This window comes from Gymnoscopelus microlampas, assembly GCF_963454915.1.
Source record: "Gymnoscopelus microlampas genome assembly, chromosome: 7".
Lineage (NCBI taxonomy): Eukaryota > Metazoa > Chordata > Actinopteri > Myctophiformes > Myctophidae > Gymnoscopelus > Gymnoscopelus microlampas.
This window is the reverse complement of record NC_139944.1, coordinates 10,546,787-10,564,465: the sequence shown is the minus strand read 5'-3', so window position 1 is coordinate 10,564,465 and position 17,679 is coordinate 10,546,787. Positions and strand designations below refer to the sequence as shown.

General features: G+C 41.7%; 4 protein-coding genes across 4 annotated transcripts in view; 2 read left to right on the top strand and 2 right to left on the bottom strand.

The window, feature by feature from the left end:
* The window catches only part of mtss1 (MTSS I-BAR domain containing 1), a 656,873-nt gene that overhangs the window by 281,281 nt on the left and 357,913 nt on the right, over positions 1–17,679 (bottom strand). The gene's annotated exons all lie outside the window — the stretch shown is intronic.
* ergic3 (ERGIC and golgi 3) overlaps positions 765–17,679 on the top strand; it is a 31,487-nt gene continuing 14,572 nt past the window's right edge. Inside the window, exons 1-7 of the mRNA XM_084063422.1 lie at positions 765–922; positions 2,370–2,440; positions 6,814–6,901; positions 7,192–7,311; positions 11,743–11,839; positions 13,834–13,999; positions 14,945–15,002. Coding sequence (XP_083919548.1) covers positions 835–922; positions 2,370–2,440; positions 6,814–6,901; positions 7,192–7,311; positions 11,743–11,839; positions 13,834–13,999; positions 14,945–15,002 — 688 coding nt within the window. The 5' untranslated portion in view covers positions 765–834. The remainder of the gene's footprint in view (positions 923–2,369; positions 2,441–6,813; positions 6,902–7,191; positions 7,312–11,742; positions 11,840–13,833; positions 14,000–14,944; positions 15,003–17,679) is intronic.
* On the bottom strand, positions 8,922–9,203 carry LOC311049039 (large ribosomal subunit protein eL38-like). Its single transcript, XM_084062471.1, has one exon. The coding sequence runs from the start codon at positions 9,166–9,168 to the stop codon at positions 8,962–8,964; it is 207 nt and encodes a 68-aa protein (XP_083918597.1). The 5' UTR covers positions 9,169–9,203; the 3' UTR covers positions 8,922–8,961.
* On the top strand, positions 9,266–10,869 carry LOC311049407 (ADP-ribose pyrophosphatase, mitochondrial-like; the record flags this gene model as incomplete). Its single annotated transcript, XM_084062979.1, has 2 exons — positions 9,266–9,362; positions 9,860–10,869. The coding sequence occupies 2 exons, from the start codon at positions 9,266–9,268 to the stop codon at positions 10,867–10,869; spliced, it is 1,107 nt and encodes a 368-aa protein (XP_083919105.1).

Below are 17,679 nucleotides of genomic sequence, written 5' to 3'. Positions count from 1 at the left end.
ACATACATGAAACCTGCTGGTAAGAAGTCAATGGTGTGAAATGATGACAATGGCACTAGCTTTAACCACGTAAAAATGGAGTCCCTCAGGGCTCAATACTAGCATCTTTTCTGTTATTGTGGGGAAAGCTTTTGCTGAAAACAGCCGAACGACAAGCTCACAATGCGACGCGTAGCGTTGCGAGTTTCTCGATCTGCTATTTTCAGCGAAAGCTTTCCCCACAATACCGATGCTGGGGTTTAAGTGGTTAACCACATTATCTGTACCCTGGCATCCTGAATTTGGGGAAATTTTCAAACACTTTCAACATTTTTACATTTTCTTTCACAAATGGCATTAACTAAAATCATGATTTGACATATTTTGAAGCATATAGGATTTAGGTGGTTAAAAGCCAAAGCTGTAACTGATTCTGTCTTAATTGAGGTTACAGAGAGAAAGTAAGATCATTCAGAAAATAATGAATAGAAATGTATATATGTATATATATATATATGTGTGTGTGTGTGTGTGTGTGTGTGTGTGTGTGTGTGTGTGTGTGTGTGTGGGCCTCCAATGGTTTTTTACTTTAAATATCACCTGTATTATTATCATATTTACAGCAGTAATAGAAATATGATGAAAACAAGACAGAACTCTTATTTTGCGTGTGAGGTCACAGTGCAAGCCCCAGTTCCTGTTTACGCGGTGGGTGCTGATTGGCCCGTAGCCTCCGTGACCTGGATTACCCGGAAGTGAAAGTGGTGTGTGTGTGTGTGTCGGACCGGAGAGAGAGAGAGAGCGAGAAAGAAAAAGAGGACTGATGTGTGTCGGTACAACAGACAGACAGACAACATGGACACGCTGAATAAACTCAAACAATTTGACGCATATCCTAAAACATTGGAGGACTTCAGGATCAAAACATGGGGAGGAGCGGCTGGTGAGTCATTAAAGAGAGAGAGAGAGAGAGAGCTAGAGAGAGGGAGAGGGAGAGAGAGCATTCTGCATGCATGTCTTCGTTTTTATTGCTTTTTATTTTACACTTGCGTTGGAAATGTAAACGTATGTTTCCTATGACAATAAAGCCCATCTGAATTGAACTGAGAGAGAGAGAGAGGGAGAGACAGACATATATATATATATATAGAGAGAGAGACAGCCAGACAGCCAGCGAAACAGAGAGAGAGACAGACCGACACACACACACACACACACACACACACACACACACACACACACACACACACACACACACACACACACACACACACACACACAGAGAGAGGGAGACCACCATTCATCAGAACCCACCTATAGCTGTAAAGGCAGAATGTTAACAGCTCACTTTGAACCAACACCCTGTTCATTCAGTTCTTTGGTTTAGATTTAGTGGAATATCAAACTTTTTCTTACATTTCAAGGACCCCCAGTTCGATATGCATATTAGGCCATGGGCCCCATAACTCTGACAGTGTACACATGGATCTGGTTCCATTTGTACGCTGTCGGATTTAGAGACCTGTAACCAGGTCCCATTCATGGTTCTTAACAAGCAATCATTTTGCTGGGGACCCCCTGGCACCCTCTCAAGGACCCCACTTTGAGAATCACTGGTTTAGACAATCAGATACTGTCTTGTCTTGTCCTGAACATGTCACACTGCTTATGTCAAAGCGGGTAAGGCAATTATATGTTTTATAGCACATTCCTTACGTAAAGGCGGTGCTTTACATGAGTCATGCAAATACACGTTAAGATGTAAAAGGGCACCAAAGGAGGAAACAAAATAGCATAGTAAAAAGAATACATTATGTCATTTTAAGATTTCTTTGGCAATTAAAAAAATAGCAGATCCACAAGCTCATAGCGTGGCACCGAGTGCCGTGCTATGAGCTTGTAGATCTGCTATTTTTGAAAAATCGTGAAAATGTGTGCAAATCTTTGAATATATATATATATATATTTTTTTTTTTAAGCAAACATTTTTAACTCTGTTACAACTTCTGCGGCTCCCTGAAACAAAAAATAGTTTGAGATGGGGGAGTCCACGGCCAAATACATGTAATTTTTGAGAACCACTGATATTATAGCAACATTAGTTAGGATTTAGAATACATTTGTAGAATCCCCAGAAGCAAAGGTTTGAGTTACAAATGTTCGCTTTAAAAATATATATATTCAAAGTTTTTCCAAAAAATAGCAGATCTACAAGCTTGTAGCGCTATGAGCTTGTATATCTGCTGTTCTTGAATAGCCCAAAGAAGTCTAAAAATGACAGAGATGCGTTCCCAGTTTGAATGGGTTCATGTTTGTTGTCTCCTATCTTATGATTCTCCCTTTCTCTCTCTCTCTCTCTCTCTCTCTCTCTGTGTCTCTGCTCTCTCCAGTGACGGTGATCAGCGGTCTGATCATGTTGATTCTGTTCTTCTCGGAGCTGCAGTACTATCTCACTAAAGAGGTGGGTTCACACACATCCATTACCTCCAGTGGTGGCCAGTATATGTGTATCACTGGCTAGAAGTTTCCCTCTCTCCGCTGTTAGAGTATCTCCCCACCTACTAGTGATGTGCGGGTCGGGTTTTTTCATGACCCGCCCCGCCCCGGAACCCAACCTGCCTCAACCCGCCCCACGAACCCATATATAAATCTATGTCTCAACCTGCCCCGCGGTGGAAAAAAAAAGATAATCATCATCATAATAGCTCAGATTTATATAGCGCTCTTTTAAGTACCCAAAGTCGCTTTAAATGTCTACAGTAGCACAACATTGTCATGGGCTAAATAAACAAACATGTTGTTCAAAATAGGGTTGTTTTTTTTTGCGTGTGAGAGCGGCTGACCCGCTCACCCTTAGCCCGCATAATTGCCTCTGAAATCCTGACTCGACCACCTGCGTCGCGGGTTGACCCGCGGGTTACGGGCCGGCCCGCTCATCACTACCACCTACAGTAGTAGTACAGTGGTTCTCAACCTTCTCAGGTCGCGACCCCCCGAAATAATCATATTAGAATTGGGGACCCCCCAAAAATAATCATATCAGAACTGAATTGTAGGAGTTGAGGCATGACATTTAGTTTGACTCGGTTCCATGGATAAATATCGTGAAAATAGCCGATCTACAAGCTCACAACACTTCGCAACAAGAGCCGTTATGAGCTTGTAGATCAGCTATTTTCAAATATTTTGCCTCTTTCTTATATTATTTGACAATTTGGCCAGTGTTTGACCAGTTTTTATAGTGTAGTTTGTTGATTACTTTTGATGCAGTAATGGTCTTTAGTCATTTATTTATTATTTATTTTTAAAGGTCTTAAAAGTCATTACATTGTCACTTTACTGTCATCTGGGGACCGCCCCCCAAAATCATGTGGGGACCTCCCTGGGACCCACAAGTTGAGAACCACTGCATTATTAGACAATTGTAGAATTCTGTGCTAAATATAATTTAATGGGGGTTCCTGTCCCAACGCCTTTTCAAATGGGGGTCTGCGGCCAAATACAACCACTGAGAGTGAGGACTCTGTGAGACATCCGAGCTGTGTGGACAGTTCATTCTGTCTAGAGGGCTTAGGGTTATGGACAGCATAGAATATCACTATCTTTCACCAAATACCTTGATATCAAGATTGTGGGGATGGCTGTCGGTGCTTTCAAAAAAATCTTTACGTAGTGAGATGTTTGTATTGCCATACAATATCTAAACGATGTCAAGCCTCATATCACAATAATAACATCAGTATATTGTCCACTTCTAATTCTGTCCTCAGCATGAAGTCGACCAAACTTATAACTGTTTCGAAATCACTTGATTGAAGCTTCCAGCTTGTTGGTTTTGATTCTTGCCAAAGCGCCTCTAATCATTTTTACCTGCCTGGCACATTTCCTGCTGCATATCAGTGAGAAGGAAATGCCAACCTCCACATTTAACAATCAGCTATGTATACAGCTAAGAGAAGACAGGTGTCTGTGGTTAGACTGGTTTTTGTGTTACAGTATATGTATTAGGACTAATTGTGTAGGAGTCATGCTGCAGGCAAAATACCTTACCTTACAGTACTATGCAGTGCAACCTATACTGTACTATTGTGAGGCGCAAGTTTGCAAGAGCATGGACAGTACACGATGCAAATTCAGTGGTTTAAGTAGAAAAAGGAAGGGGACATATTAAACTGTAACGACAACAACTATATTGTTCACCAATGATGCGGTTATAGATGTGGTGTGGACACTGCCATCCAATTTGTAACTAATTTTAAAGCTATATTTTTTGCTATTGTGATTGGTGTGAACTCTATTTGAAAGGCATTAGTCAGCTCAGAGACGGCTGCGTTATGCTCGGGTCGTACCATGTGTCGCGTGCCGGAAAGAGCTGATCTACAAGCTCACAACGCTGAGCTTGTAAGATTGCCTATTTTCGTATTAATTAGACCAGTAAATCACGAGAAGGACAAAACACTGTACGATATGGCATCGTAATCAGATTTGATTTAGGTCATTAAGCTGATATAGGTTTGAATTGCAAACTCAAAACGTTCCACACGTTTAACCCATTAAGACCTGGAACGCATCTGTGTCACTTAAGATGTTTTTGGCTATTCAAAAATAGCAGATATACAAGCTCATAGCGCGGCACCGAGTGCCGCGCTATGAGCTTGTAGATCTGCTATTTTTGAAAAATCTTGAAAAAAATATTTTTATGATTCAGAAAACATTTTTAAGAATCGCCTCAGGTCTTAATGGGTTAAAACCGTTTCAGAACATGATTGTGAGCAGCGTGATGAACTGCTGGTGTGCTGGTGTGGTATGGCGGGTATTTTTCCTGAATGACAGGTCGGCACGGTGTGACCAAACACAAGCTACTGTGTCGCTTCAGTTCCATTGTCCATTGTCAGTGCAGCACAACGCAGCGCCGACAACACATAACGTAAGCACATGAATAGGTACGAGTTGAAAGCCTTATGTCAGTGATTCTCAAGGACCCTCAAATGTATATGCATTTTAGTATTTTTAGTATGCAAAATTATTCAAAATGTTGTACATTTTCCAAACATTTTCAAAAATAGCAGATATAATATATATATTTTAACATGCTTGAACATTTGACATTTAATATTTCAACAATAGTCTCTATGCACAGCAGCCATATTGGAAAGAAATTGGGCCTCTTCTTACTTCCTTCACAGGTGTTACCAATGATACTAATGAAGGCTCTGTTCCATTCTGGTCAGGGTGCTGATATCGTGCATGTTGGCTCACTAGAAATACCATTTTGGTTCCCAAATGGCCCCTTATGGTGGGTGTGTAACTCTGAGAGTGTACAAATGGAACCAAATGGACCCGTATTTGTACACTCTCATCAGAGTTATGGGGGTCCTTGAAAATAAGACAACCACTATGCCACACTAAATGGAACAGAGCCTTAATTAGTATCATTGGTAACACCTGTGAAGGAAGTAAGGAAGGGGCCCAATTCATTCATTCCTAATATGGCTGCTGTGCATAGAGCCTATTGTGACAAATTGCTACAAAATCTGTGGATAGCCAGTCATTATGGCATGAACAATAAGCTGAGTGGTACGTTTAGATCTTATAATGATGTACTGTGCATGTTAAAATCATGTATACATACATTATTTCAGATCATTTTCTAAAGCATACTTTTTTATTATAATGTATACTGTATATATGTTGGAGGCTTTTTCTGCCTTTATTGATAGAAGACAGTGAAGAGAGACAGGAAACACTGAGAGAGAGTCGGGGAGTGACATGCAGATTATTATACAAATTATGTTTTATTCACTAACAAAACGTTATGGATTGATTGCAGCTATAACTGGTGGGTTGTGGTGTTGTATTATGATAAAACGTGTGTTATGGACGTGTGGTGCGTGTAGCTCAGTGGGCAAAGCAAGCATTAACCACTTGAAGCCTATCATCCTTTTTCTGGGCATAAAAAGCGAATGGTGAAAATAGCCAATTTGCACAATGTGGTGTGTTGTGATTCGTAGTGAGCTTGTAGATCGGCTGTTTTTGGTGTAGAGGAGGACAACTATTGAGCCTCGAGGGACCCCAATATAAGTATTTAGGGTTTAAAGGAGTAGTTCACCCCAAAATGTCTTATTTTCTATCAATTAAACACCCCATGAAGCCTTGAATTCATGGAGATTATTTTGTTTTTGTCGCATTCCTAAGCCAATAATTTGATGACTATACTGACTGGTCATCGAATTATTGGCTCAGGAATGCGACAAAAACTAAAAACACTCCATGAATTCAAGGCTTCATGGCATGTGTAATTGATAGAAAATATGTCCTTTTTTGGGTGAACTACTCCTTTAAGTGGTTTGGGCTCCTATTCCCTATGTAGCTCAGTGGGTTGAGCAAGGCATTAACACTGCAAAGGTTAGCGGTGCTATTTCTTGTGTGTGTCCTCTTGGTAGGTTTCATCCAGAGCTCTATATGGGCAGTTTTGGGCACTATGTATTTCAGTGGTTTTCAAACGTTTTCGTTTCATGGTCATGTCATGGACCCCCAAATGGATATGTGGATTTGGCCGCGGAGCCCCATCTGAAAAGGTTTTGTGCCAGGGACACCCCAGAAGAGAAGATTTATGTAAAAAAAAGAAAAAACATTTTAGATATTTTTCGAAAAACTTAACAAAAATAGCAGATGTACAAGCTTGTAGATCTGCTATTTCTGAATTGCCAACATATAAATGGATAAGGTGGTGCAAATGATTGTGATGCTGCCTGTATTAACTACTTTTGCTGGGACCCCCCCACTTTGAGAACCAATTGATGTAGTCAATAATGTCCTCTGTCCTCCTGATAGGTCCATCCAGAGCTGTACGTGGACACGTCACGAGGGGACAAACTGAAAATCAACATTGACGTCCTCTTCCCTCACATGCCCTGTGCCTGTAAGTAACCCACCGTGTTATTATAATACTCTGTATTATCTACCCTCATTGTCTCTGTCATCAGATCCTCAGTATAGATGTTATTCTAATGTGACCCTACCCTCATTGTCTCTGTCATCAGATCCTCAGTATAGATGTTATTCTAATGTGACCCTACCCTCATTGTCTCTGTCATCAGATCTCAGTATAGATGTTATTCTAATGTGACTCTACCCTCATTGTCTCTGTCATCAGATCTCAGTATAGATGTTATTCTAATGTGACTCTACCCTCATTGTCTCTGTCATCAGATCTCAGTATAGATGCCATGGACGTGGCAGGAGAGCAGCAGTTAGACGTGGAACACAACCTGTTCAAACAGCGGCTGGACAAAGACCTCAAAGCAGTCACCACCGAGGCAGAAAAACACGGTAACCTTAAGCCCCGTTTATACCTTTTTTAGCCTTACACCAAACGACTGAGATGACGTCACAGGAACACGCCAAAACTCTCCTGACTCTATTCCGACTTTGGATAGTTGTCAGCGACAGTAAAATGGCCTCAGACGCTTTATGGTGTAAGGCCTCCAAACACACAACTTTTTCAAAGCCTCCGGTCACCCTCGTTTACACTATAGGAAAAGTATTAATAGAAATATGTAATATGTAATATTTCAACCTAAGTATTCTTCATATTGTTAATTAAAATACTGTATAATCTCTCACATCGTTGCTGTCCGGCAGGAACCAGCTAACTCCATTGACGCTTTTGCATTTTCTTCCATAAATCAGTGCCATTGAACACCCTTTACGTCTATGTGTTGGTAAAAAAAAAAATTGAACCAATGAAAAGCATTAAAAAGTGCTTCTGACAAAACCAGCTAACTCCATTGGCTCCTCAAATGTTCTGCTAAACCAGCGAAGTCCACCGGAGTTAGCTGGTTTTGCTGACTCCAGGCTCCACCCCCTTTTGACCTCCAACCTCGTTGTGAGCTTGGAGGTCCATTCAGCTGTTCTTATCAATGATGAACAAAACCTCCTAACTCCACTTTTTTTCATTTCCTGAAAAATGAACATTTTGGAGCTGGTTCCTGCCGGACAGCAGAGATATATATATATATATATATATATTTATATATAATATATATACGCCTAAGATACCTCAACCCTTGGCAAATATGTCTACCAAAACGTAAACTGGGCTACGCTTTTATTTTTGTAGCAAACGTTCATGTGCATTGTTTATCTTATCATGTTTGGAGGCTACATGGTGGCACTTTATTTGCTCAATTTAAAGTGAATTACGTGAGAGTGATTGTCCACGGCTTGTTTTTGCCCCGTAGTCATGTTTGATTACTTGCAGCCTGAGCCTTATCTATCAAAACACAATCCACATGGCGGAGGAACAGTCAAACGGTCTTGTTTCCCAGTTTTATCTCCGTCTCACAAGGAGATAAAGCCTGGAAAAGAACTGCTGCCGAAAGTGTTGCACAGCAAGTAGTTGTCAAACCTTTTAATTTCATTTAGGCCACAGACCCACAAAACTTTGAAACTGTACAAATGGAACCAAATGGACCCATGTACACACTCAAAGTTACAGGTCCACTTGGTTCCATTTGTACACTTTCAAAGTTACATAATATATGTAAGGGTCCATTTGGTTCCAAACTATCACCAACTATCACCATTGGAGTGGTTTGTAGTGTTCCTGGCCAGTGTAGGGGGTCTGTATATGTCGGTGATGGTGAAGTGCACAGACGGCATTGTGAAGAACTTCGCTGCTGCGACCGCCATCCCTCTCTCAACGGCTTACGGTAGAAATGGAAAAAGATTTCGTAAATGGCATTCATGAAATCGCTGTCCTAAAATATTGATGTCCTCACAAGTATAGTAATAGAACAATAAGGATTTCCGATTCTAATATTCTAACATTCTAATCATGCGGATCTCGGGATCCACACGGGAACGGCGTGGCTCCAATGTGGATCTCAGATTTCATGTGAGCAGCCTGTGACATCAGCCATCTATTTTTTTCCCCAGTTTTCCAATTTTTATTGCAATGATCCGTACATAACGAAGGACTTATTTGAGCTCCTTCACATCCAGAGGCAGGGACTGCTTGAGCTTCTCAGCCTTCTCCTTGTCGGTGATGACCAGGGTGTACAGGTACCTGCTGCCGCGCAACTTGAACTTCACATTGTCCTTGTTCTTCTTGATCTTGATGGACTTGACATCCTCCCTCCTTGCTGTCTGCAGGAAATCTTTGATTACATCGATATTTCGTGGCATGTTGCCGTTTCAGTGACTGAACCGTAGTCAGTCAGGGAAAGGATGAAAAGGGTCAGCCATCTATGACGTCAGTTTGTCTATGATGTATCCATGATGTATGACTCCAAATTTGGGCAAGTTTTTAAACTTTCACTATGAAATTAAGTACAAATACTTCAAAAAGGGGACTGAGGGGAATGAGCCGGAACTGGACCGTACCGAATACCGATCCGTCTATTACCCTCCTAGGATTTGGTAGTTTCCTCTGCAAATCAGGAATCAGGCCACCTACAGTATCAGCATACTTGCCAGCATTAGTCATAAAGGAATACCACCGCGAGTTAGACGCCCAGAACCCCAAACCCCATATACAAGATAACTGACCTATTCCATCCCGATATCCCCATATATGGAGATAACTGACATACCGAAGTCTGACATCATAGACTCTCTCCTGGAACTCCATGTATGGAGATAACTGACGTACCCAGGTCTGACATCATAGATCCCCTCCTGGAGCTAAGACACGAAGCATCAATACAGATCCCACTGAGACTCGATCTGCAGGACTAGACCTTCAAGACATTGACCAGTTTGGCTCCAACTAAGAGAGACCTCGTTGCCCTCCGAACAAACCCTGGTAGCTGGCCTTACAACCCAGATTCTCGAGTCCGACACATTCGTTCCCACTGATTCTCCCTCTACTGCTAAGGTGCATATCGGTTTAATTCCTGCTTGGAAACCATCACAGCGGGTCTTAACTCAAGTTTAGACAACCAATCGAACCTTTGGAATTTTACACTGCTTTACACTATTTTACACCGCTGTCAATTGACTCGTCAATTTACTACCGGTGCCCAAACCATGTTATCCTCTGTAGAGCCTCACATTAAGTCCAGATGCTCCCATTATCCTGGATCGGAAATCAGGCGTTTCCCAGTGCCTGATCACAAGGTGGACTGGACTACAGATTGGCCCCAGTACACTCCAGTCAACTATACCTCCCCCTCAGTGACCAAGAGACCACCATGGGCTGACCCGGGTATTGGTTCTTTTCCCCCACATTTCAATGCCCTGGACGGTGCTGTGGATAGGACGAGCTTCGAGGGCGACTACAGGGTGGAACAGGGAAAGCCACTAAATCCTCGGGGACGCACGGGTTTGACCGAGAGAGGTTTGCTGGGACGCTGGGGGCCCAACCACGCCGCGGATCCAATCGTCACCAGGTGGAAAGTAGACGCCAGAGGACAAAAGATGCCTCACCCCGTGTCCAAAAGACCCATCCTGCAGTTTGTGTCCATCCGGAGGAAAGACTGTGGTGAGTGGGCAATCCCAGGGGGTATGGTCGACCCAGGGGAGCTGGTGTCGGTCACACTGCAGCGGGAGTTCTCTGAGGAAGCACTGAACTCCCTAAACGCCACGCTGCCAGAGAGGGCGAACAATAACATCCACGCGCGCATCGCCCAGCTTTTCAACTCGCCAGGGTTTCTGGTCTATCGGGGCTACGTGGACGACCCGAGGAACACCGACAATGCTTGGATGGAAACGGTCGCTGTCAACTTCCATGATGACACAGGCGACAGCGTGAGTGAACTGCCCCTGGAGGCCGGGGATGACGCTGGGAAAGTGGGCTGGGCCGACATGGACTCCTCCTTCCCTCTCTACGCAAGCCACTCCCATTTCCTGGAGGTGGTTGCCAAAGAGAGGCGTGCCCACTGGTAAACAAGGGAGAAAACCCACTCATTTCCAATGGAATAATGAAGGAAGGATTGTTGGAGCCAAAAATACATGAATTATCCACACCATGCCCTATTTCAAAAATATTAGCCCAATGTCCATTGGCAATGCCTGTTGAGAGCGCATGTCCCTCCAGAACGGGGACACACGGACAACGAAACATGGACACACACGCATTTATAGACACTAGAGGTTCAGGCAGAGCTATGCAGCCCTCACACCTATGCTATGCTGATCGGACTGAATTTCAAAAGGCTCTAAGACATACAGACACAATACAAGAAATAAAAAAGGGACGAGAAATAAAAAACTGAAGCATAAAAAAACAAACAGACAATCAAACAAAAGAGGGTCATTGTCATGGGACATTCAGTGTCAATAACAGAAACATGTTTACAGGATTTGAGATGCAATAGAAAGGATGCAACCCAACATTCACAAGAGTTCTGGCCTGTTACCTAAATAGTCTATCCATTTACCCCATCTTGATCCACTCCCCCCCAACTCTTTTTGGAGTCTTAAAGAATAGGTCAGCTGCTCCAGAAGTCTGCTGACTACTTCACTGTTCATTTTCATACTACTGTGATATAATGTATGTTCATTTTACTACTATTACGCCAAACACTGAACACCGATAATATGCATGCGCATGAAGGGCGCTTTTGTCTAGCTAGTATAGCCTATAATTGGTCATTTCTTTCCAATATCGCTTCTGTGCATAGAGCCTATAGAACAGCCCTTTTGAGTTGGACTTGGGTCCAACTCAATGAAGAGTCCACCACTCGTCCCTCGAGTGGAATATGTATGAACAATAAAGTATGTTATTATAAAGAACAATATTGTTGTCTCTCTTTACAGAGCTGGGTAAAGATGATGAAGGCGAGACGTTTGACCCCAGCAAACTGGACCCTGACAGGTGTGAGAGCTGCTATGGAGCTGAGACCGAGGAACTCAAGTAAGCCTGTGTGTGTGTGTGTGTGTGTGTGTGCGCACTTGTATTACTAGAATTGTGACGGCCAAATGTCCCCACAAGTGTGGCAGAATTTGAGAAATAGACTTTTTTTTTTCATGATTCAAAAGTTGTCTTTAGAGCTACAATCAGGAGTCTGGGGGTTCGAAATCACTGTGGTGCATCCGGCTTTGTCGAGCGTCTGTACGAACACAATTTGCCCGTGTTCGGGGTACAGAAGCTTGGCGGGGAGGGTGTTATATTCCTACGGGTTGGTGCGGCATCTGTCAGGGAGTTTTGGGGCGGGAGGAGTAGAGGCTCTACTGTACATCCTCCCGGTGGGGGCTCCTCACTGGCAGGTGAGCCAGTAGGATACAACAGCAGGGACAACACACAGAAATGTGTGAGGTGAGAAATCAATTTGCATGACTACTAATACTAAATTGGGGGAGAAAAAGGGGGTAAGTTAGACTTACAATTAGGACACATTATTCAGGTTGGCCTTAGGGTTAGGATTACGCATTTAGTGGTTAGGTTTTTGGGGTTGGAGTTACGCCTGATTTATATTTGGTAAAAAAAAAGGTAAATGGCGCATTTATACAGCGCTTTTATCCAAAGCGCTTTACATAGATTGTGCATTACATTCACCCATTCACACACACATTCATACACCGATGGCGGAGGAAACCATGCAAGGCACCAACCTGCTCATCGGGAGCAATTAGGGATTCAGCATCTTGCTCAAGGAGGCTTCGACAGTAACTCTTCTGGGGGAGGCCGGGATCGAACTGGAAACCTCACGGCCTCACGGCTTCACGGCAGTGGCTCAGGGCTTGCTGCAATACATTGTGAGCTTGTAGATCGGATACTTTTGGTGCGTGAGGTGGGCTTTCGGTTAATGAAAAAGCATTTATCGTCTCTGTCAGGTGGAAACCTCATTATGTCCAAAACTGATATCTTTTTAGGATTCAAATTCAAAAGCATCAAAAGTGCACGGCACAAGCTTTTTTGACACTGTGGTATGATCAAGTAGGGCGAAAAAGTTAGAACATAGAGATGAGAGGTTTCTGCCCGACAGCAACGTTATAAAATTGGCCTAAAAAAAAAAAAAAAAATGTTCTCAGAAGTATAGTAAACTTGTGTGTGTAGCAAGGTTATTATAGTTAATGAAAACTAACAAAATAACTAAAACTAAAACTGAACTAAATAAAAACTGTAATAAAAAAATAACTGAAACTGTATTGTGTTTACAAAACTAACTAAAGCAAACTGAAATGATAGACAAAATGCCTTTTAGTTTTTGTTTTTCTTGTCCAACAGTAACGTGATATATATATTTTTTAAATGGTATCTTTTAGAGTTTTTATTACACAATACCTACTCTGACCTTTTTGAATCCTGCACCTGACAAATAACTCAAAGTATGACACTAAAACACTAAAACTAATAAAAACTACATAAATAAATAAATAAAAACTTTTTTTGTTTTTTTTATTTTTTATTATTGCGCTCTTTTTTCTCTCTAAGCACCTTAGCGTCTATAAGTATATCATGCACAGTATACATACATTGCTGCTATGCTCAGGCACCTTAATTTGTCTCTTATCTCAGGTACTTTGTAAATATGTAGATAACTTGTTTTTGGCCTTCTATTGTTCTCTTGTTGATCTCCTTCCCACTTGCCCCCTACCCCTCTTCTTCTTCTCTCTCCCCACTCTTCTTTCTACGGAATCTAACGTTGCGATGGGAGTGATGTACAAAAACGAATTTCACCCACTTTTTTACCTTGTAAACCTGTGATGTGACAATAAAGCTGATTCTGATTCTGATTCTGAAACTAACAAACCCACTCTAAAAACGAATTAAAACGTAACTGAATTAGAAAACAATTTGTCAAAATGAACTAAAACTAAACTATAATGAAAAATCCCAAACTATTATAATCTTGGTGTGTAGTCAGTCAGAAGCCACCAGTTGACTGTTGAGTGTGTTGCGTGCAGGTGTTGCAACAGCTGTGATGACGTGCGCGAGGCGTACAGGCGGCGAGGCTGGGCCTTTAAGAACGCCGACACCATCGCGCAGTGTAAGAGGGAAGGGTTCACGCAGAAGATGCAGGAGCAGAAGAACGAAGGCTGCCAGGTCTACGGCTTCCTGGAGGTCAACAAGGTGTTGGATTCACTTCTCTGTTTTGGATTGTGTTTTTTATTTAACCCCATTCAATCCGGGAACGCATCTGTGTCATTTTAAGATGTCTTTGGCTATTTAAAAATAGCAAAAAATAGCAGATATGCAATATCTATACATAATAGATCTTCTATTTTTGAACAATCGTGAAAATGTGTGCAAATCTTTTGTAACTCAAAATCTTTGCTTCTGGGGGGTCCCTGGAACAAAACATTTTGAGATGGGGGTCCACGGCCAAATACATATCTAAAAATGTTTTCTAAATCCTAACGGTATGTTGCTATATCAGTGGTGCTCCAACTTTTCCATGTCAAGGACCCCCAAAATGATATGTATTTGGCCGCGGACCCCCATCTCAAAATATGTTGTTCCAGGGACCCCCCGGAAGCACAGATAGGAGTTAGAAATGTTCGCTTTAAAACATCATTTTCCACGAAAAATCTATTAAAAAAATAGCAGGTTTATCTACAAGCTCATATAGCGCTATGAGCTTGTAGATCTGCTATTTTTGAATAGCCAAAGACATCTAAAATGACACAAATGCGTTCCCGGATTTAATGGGTTAAAGCAACTTTGGGTACCTTTTGAAAAGCGTTAGATAATCGTCTCTTTTGGGTGGAAAACCTCATATGTCAATTAAAAAATGGCAAACTTAGCAGATCTACAAGCTCGAAAGCGCTGCGTTTCGAACTTGCGGATATGCTACTTTTGATGCTTTCGTGTAACGCTGTAGTTTGATCTAGTGGGGCGTTAATGTACGAAAAAGCACAAAAAGTTTAAATATGGAGATAAGAGGTTTCTGTACCACAGCAATTCTTATTGCATGCAGTATTATCATTATTAATTCTTCTGTCTTAACTCTTAACTGTTTCTCTTCTTCTGGTCCTTGCCCTTCTCCTCTCCTCTCGTCCTCTTCTTAAACATCAGGTAGCAGGGAATTTCCACTTTGCTCCAGGAAAGAGCTTCCAGCAGTCTCACGTTCATGGTAAGACCTGCTCTCTGTTAAGTGTCTCATTGTGAACAACCGGTCATTATGTTAATCCTTGAAGACCGGGAACGCATCTGTGATATTTTAAGAGTCCTTTGGCTACTCAAAAATAGCAGAGCTACCAGCTCATAGCACAGGGGGGGGGGGGGCTGGAAAACAATATTTTGAGATGGGGGGGGGGGGGTCGTCCGCCGTCAAATACATATCATTTTGGGTGGTCCTTGACATGACAAAAGTTTGAGAACCACTGATATTATAGCAACATACATAAGAAAAAAAAAATAATAATAACTGTTAGGCTTTAGAAGACATTTGTAGAAAACCCAGATGCAAAGATTTGAGTTAAACATGTTTGCTTCAAAAAACATATATATTCAAAGATTTGCACACATTTTCACGCGGCACTCTGTGCTATGAGCTTGTAGATCTGCTATTTCTGAATAGCCAAAGAAATCTAAAATGACAGAGATGCGTTCCCGGATTGAATGGGTTAAGCATATGGCTGCTTAACACATTGACTGCCTAGATCGAATTAATTCGATATTAGCTTATCATCACTTGCCTGCCTAGATCGAATTAATTCGATATTAGCAAAAAATTAATTTTTCAAAAAAAATTCAATTTTTTTTTTTTTTTTTTTTTACTTTTTTTTTTTCTTTTGGACCCAAAGACCAAGGAGATATGAATTTTCGAAGATCTTTACTCTCATTCACTTCCTTGTTAACTTAAAACTTTAAAATTTTGTATCTCGGCTCTTGAGTACTTTTTTTTTCCCATTGAAAAATCTCTGGCATGAATAACAGAGATTTTGAAAATAATTCTGGCAGTCAATGTGTTAACACACATTATGAAACAGCTGGTCATCTATATTGTCGCTGTCGGGTGGAAACCTTGTATCTCCATGTTTCATCTTTGTATGTTTAGGGGTATCATACAAGCGTCACAGAAAAGTAGTGAAAATAGCAGGTCTACAAGCTCACGACGCTTCACATTGCAACGCGTCGTGAGCTTGTACATCGGCTATTTTCAAAATGTTTAAAGTTTTGAAAACGATAATAAAAAAAGGATTTCCACCTAACGGCAGCGATATGGAACAACTGTTCATCTATATGTTAAGCATATGATTGAACAACTGGTCATACACATACAGTATATATATACTGTCACTGTCGGGCAGAAACCTTGTATCTCCATATTTCAACTTTTTATGTTTTTTTCCCCCCGTAACTTAATGCCCTATTACATCATACAAGAGTGTCACGCAAAGTAAGTAGGTCGGAGTGTCTTATTGTCTGTATCGGCCGAGAACGAGGGCATCGATCGCCTTTACAATGCACTAGACCAGGGGTTCTCAAACTTTTATACACCACGACCCAATATGACCCTCATAATATTATTATCATCGTTTTTGGCGCTGCACTAGACCCATGGAGGATGGATTACTGTAGTGGAGCACAACACCTACCATCAGCTCCCAGTACTTACATCAACACCTACCATCAGCTCCCAGTACTTACAACAACGCTTACCATCAGCTCCCAGTACTTAAAGGGATAGTTCACCCCAAAATAACTTTTTTTCTATCGATTAGTCACCCCATGGAGACTTCATGTCGCATTCCTAAGCCAATAATTTGATAACGGGCAGTGATTACGGTAGGAGACACAAAGAGTCTCCTTTGTGTATCCTACCGGAACCGCTGCCTACCGGTCCGCTGGTCATCAAATTATTGGCTTAGGAATGCGACAAAAACTAAAATATATCCATGAATTTAAGTCTCCATGGGGTGACTAATCGATTGGAAAAAAAGTAATTTTTTGGGTGAACTATCCCTTTAACTACTTACCTGTATTAACAGTTTGCAAAAGACAGTTATACAATGATGCTAAAAGGATAACACAAAAAGCCCTGAGGGCTTATTTCCATTGTGGTCCTGCGTATTCATCAATAATAGGAGCAGTAAAAATATATTTACAGAAAAACATTGGGGGGGTAATTTATTTTGGCAAGCTAGAAGACTTGTCTAAGTCCAGTTGCAAATTGCAGACAGCTGCTCTTTTATGGTGGCTTTGAAGGAGGGTAGGGAGTCACACTTTCTGATGGCTGGTGGTAAGGCATTCCACATTTTGGTAGCAGTAGAATTAATTCATCCCCATGTTTGTGCAGAATCTGGGGGGAATGAGATCAGTGGAGCTCCCTCTGGTGTTGTGCCCGCGGGCATCATGCTGCTCATACGCCGAGTTGGCGGTACCCGGGATCGAACCCAGAAACCTTGTGGTCAAAGGCAAGCGCTCTATACGGACTGAGCACACCTGTACACACCTGGACGCAAAAGCAGCAAAAATAGCCAATCTGCAATTTCACAACACGTCACGACGAGTTGTGAGCTTGTAAATTGGCTATTTTCACTACTTTTTGACAGTGAAGTGGAAAGTGGTTTAGTGTGTCAGTGGGATTTATAAATATTGAACCAATGAAAAGCGTTGACCAAATAATAACATTGGATCCAATGGAACACGGTGTCTTTTTTTTCCATCTCCTGAAAATGTATGTTTTTTGACATACAAGGTTTCCACCTGACAGTGACAATATAATCAGCTGCTATATTATACTGTATACTGTATATCAGCTGTCATGTGTGTGTGTGTGTATGTATGTACTGTATATATACACA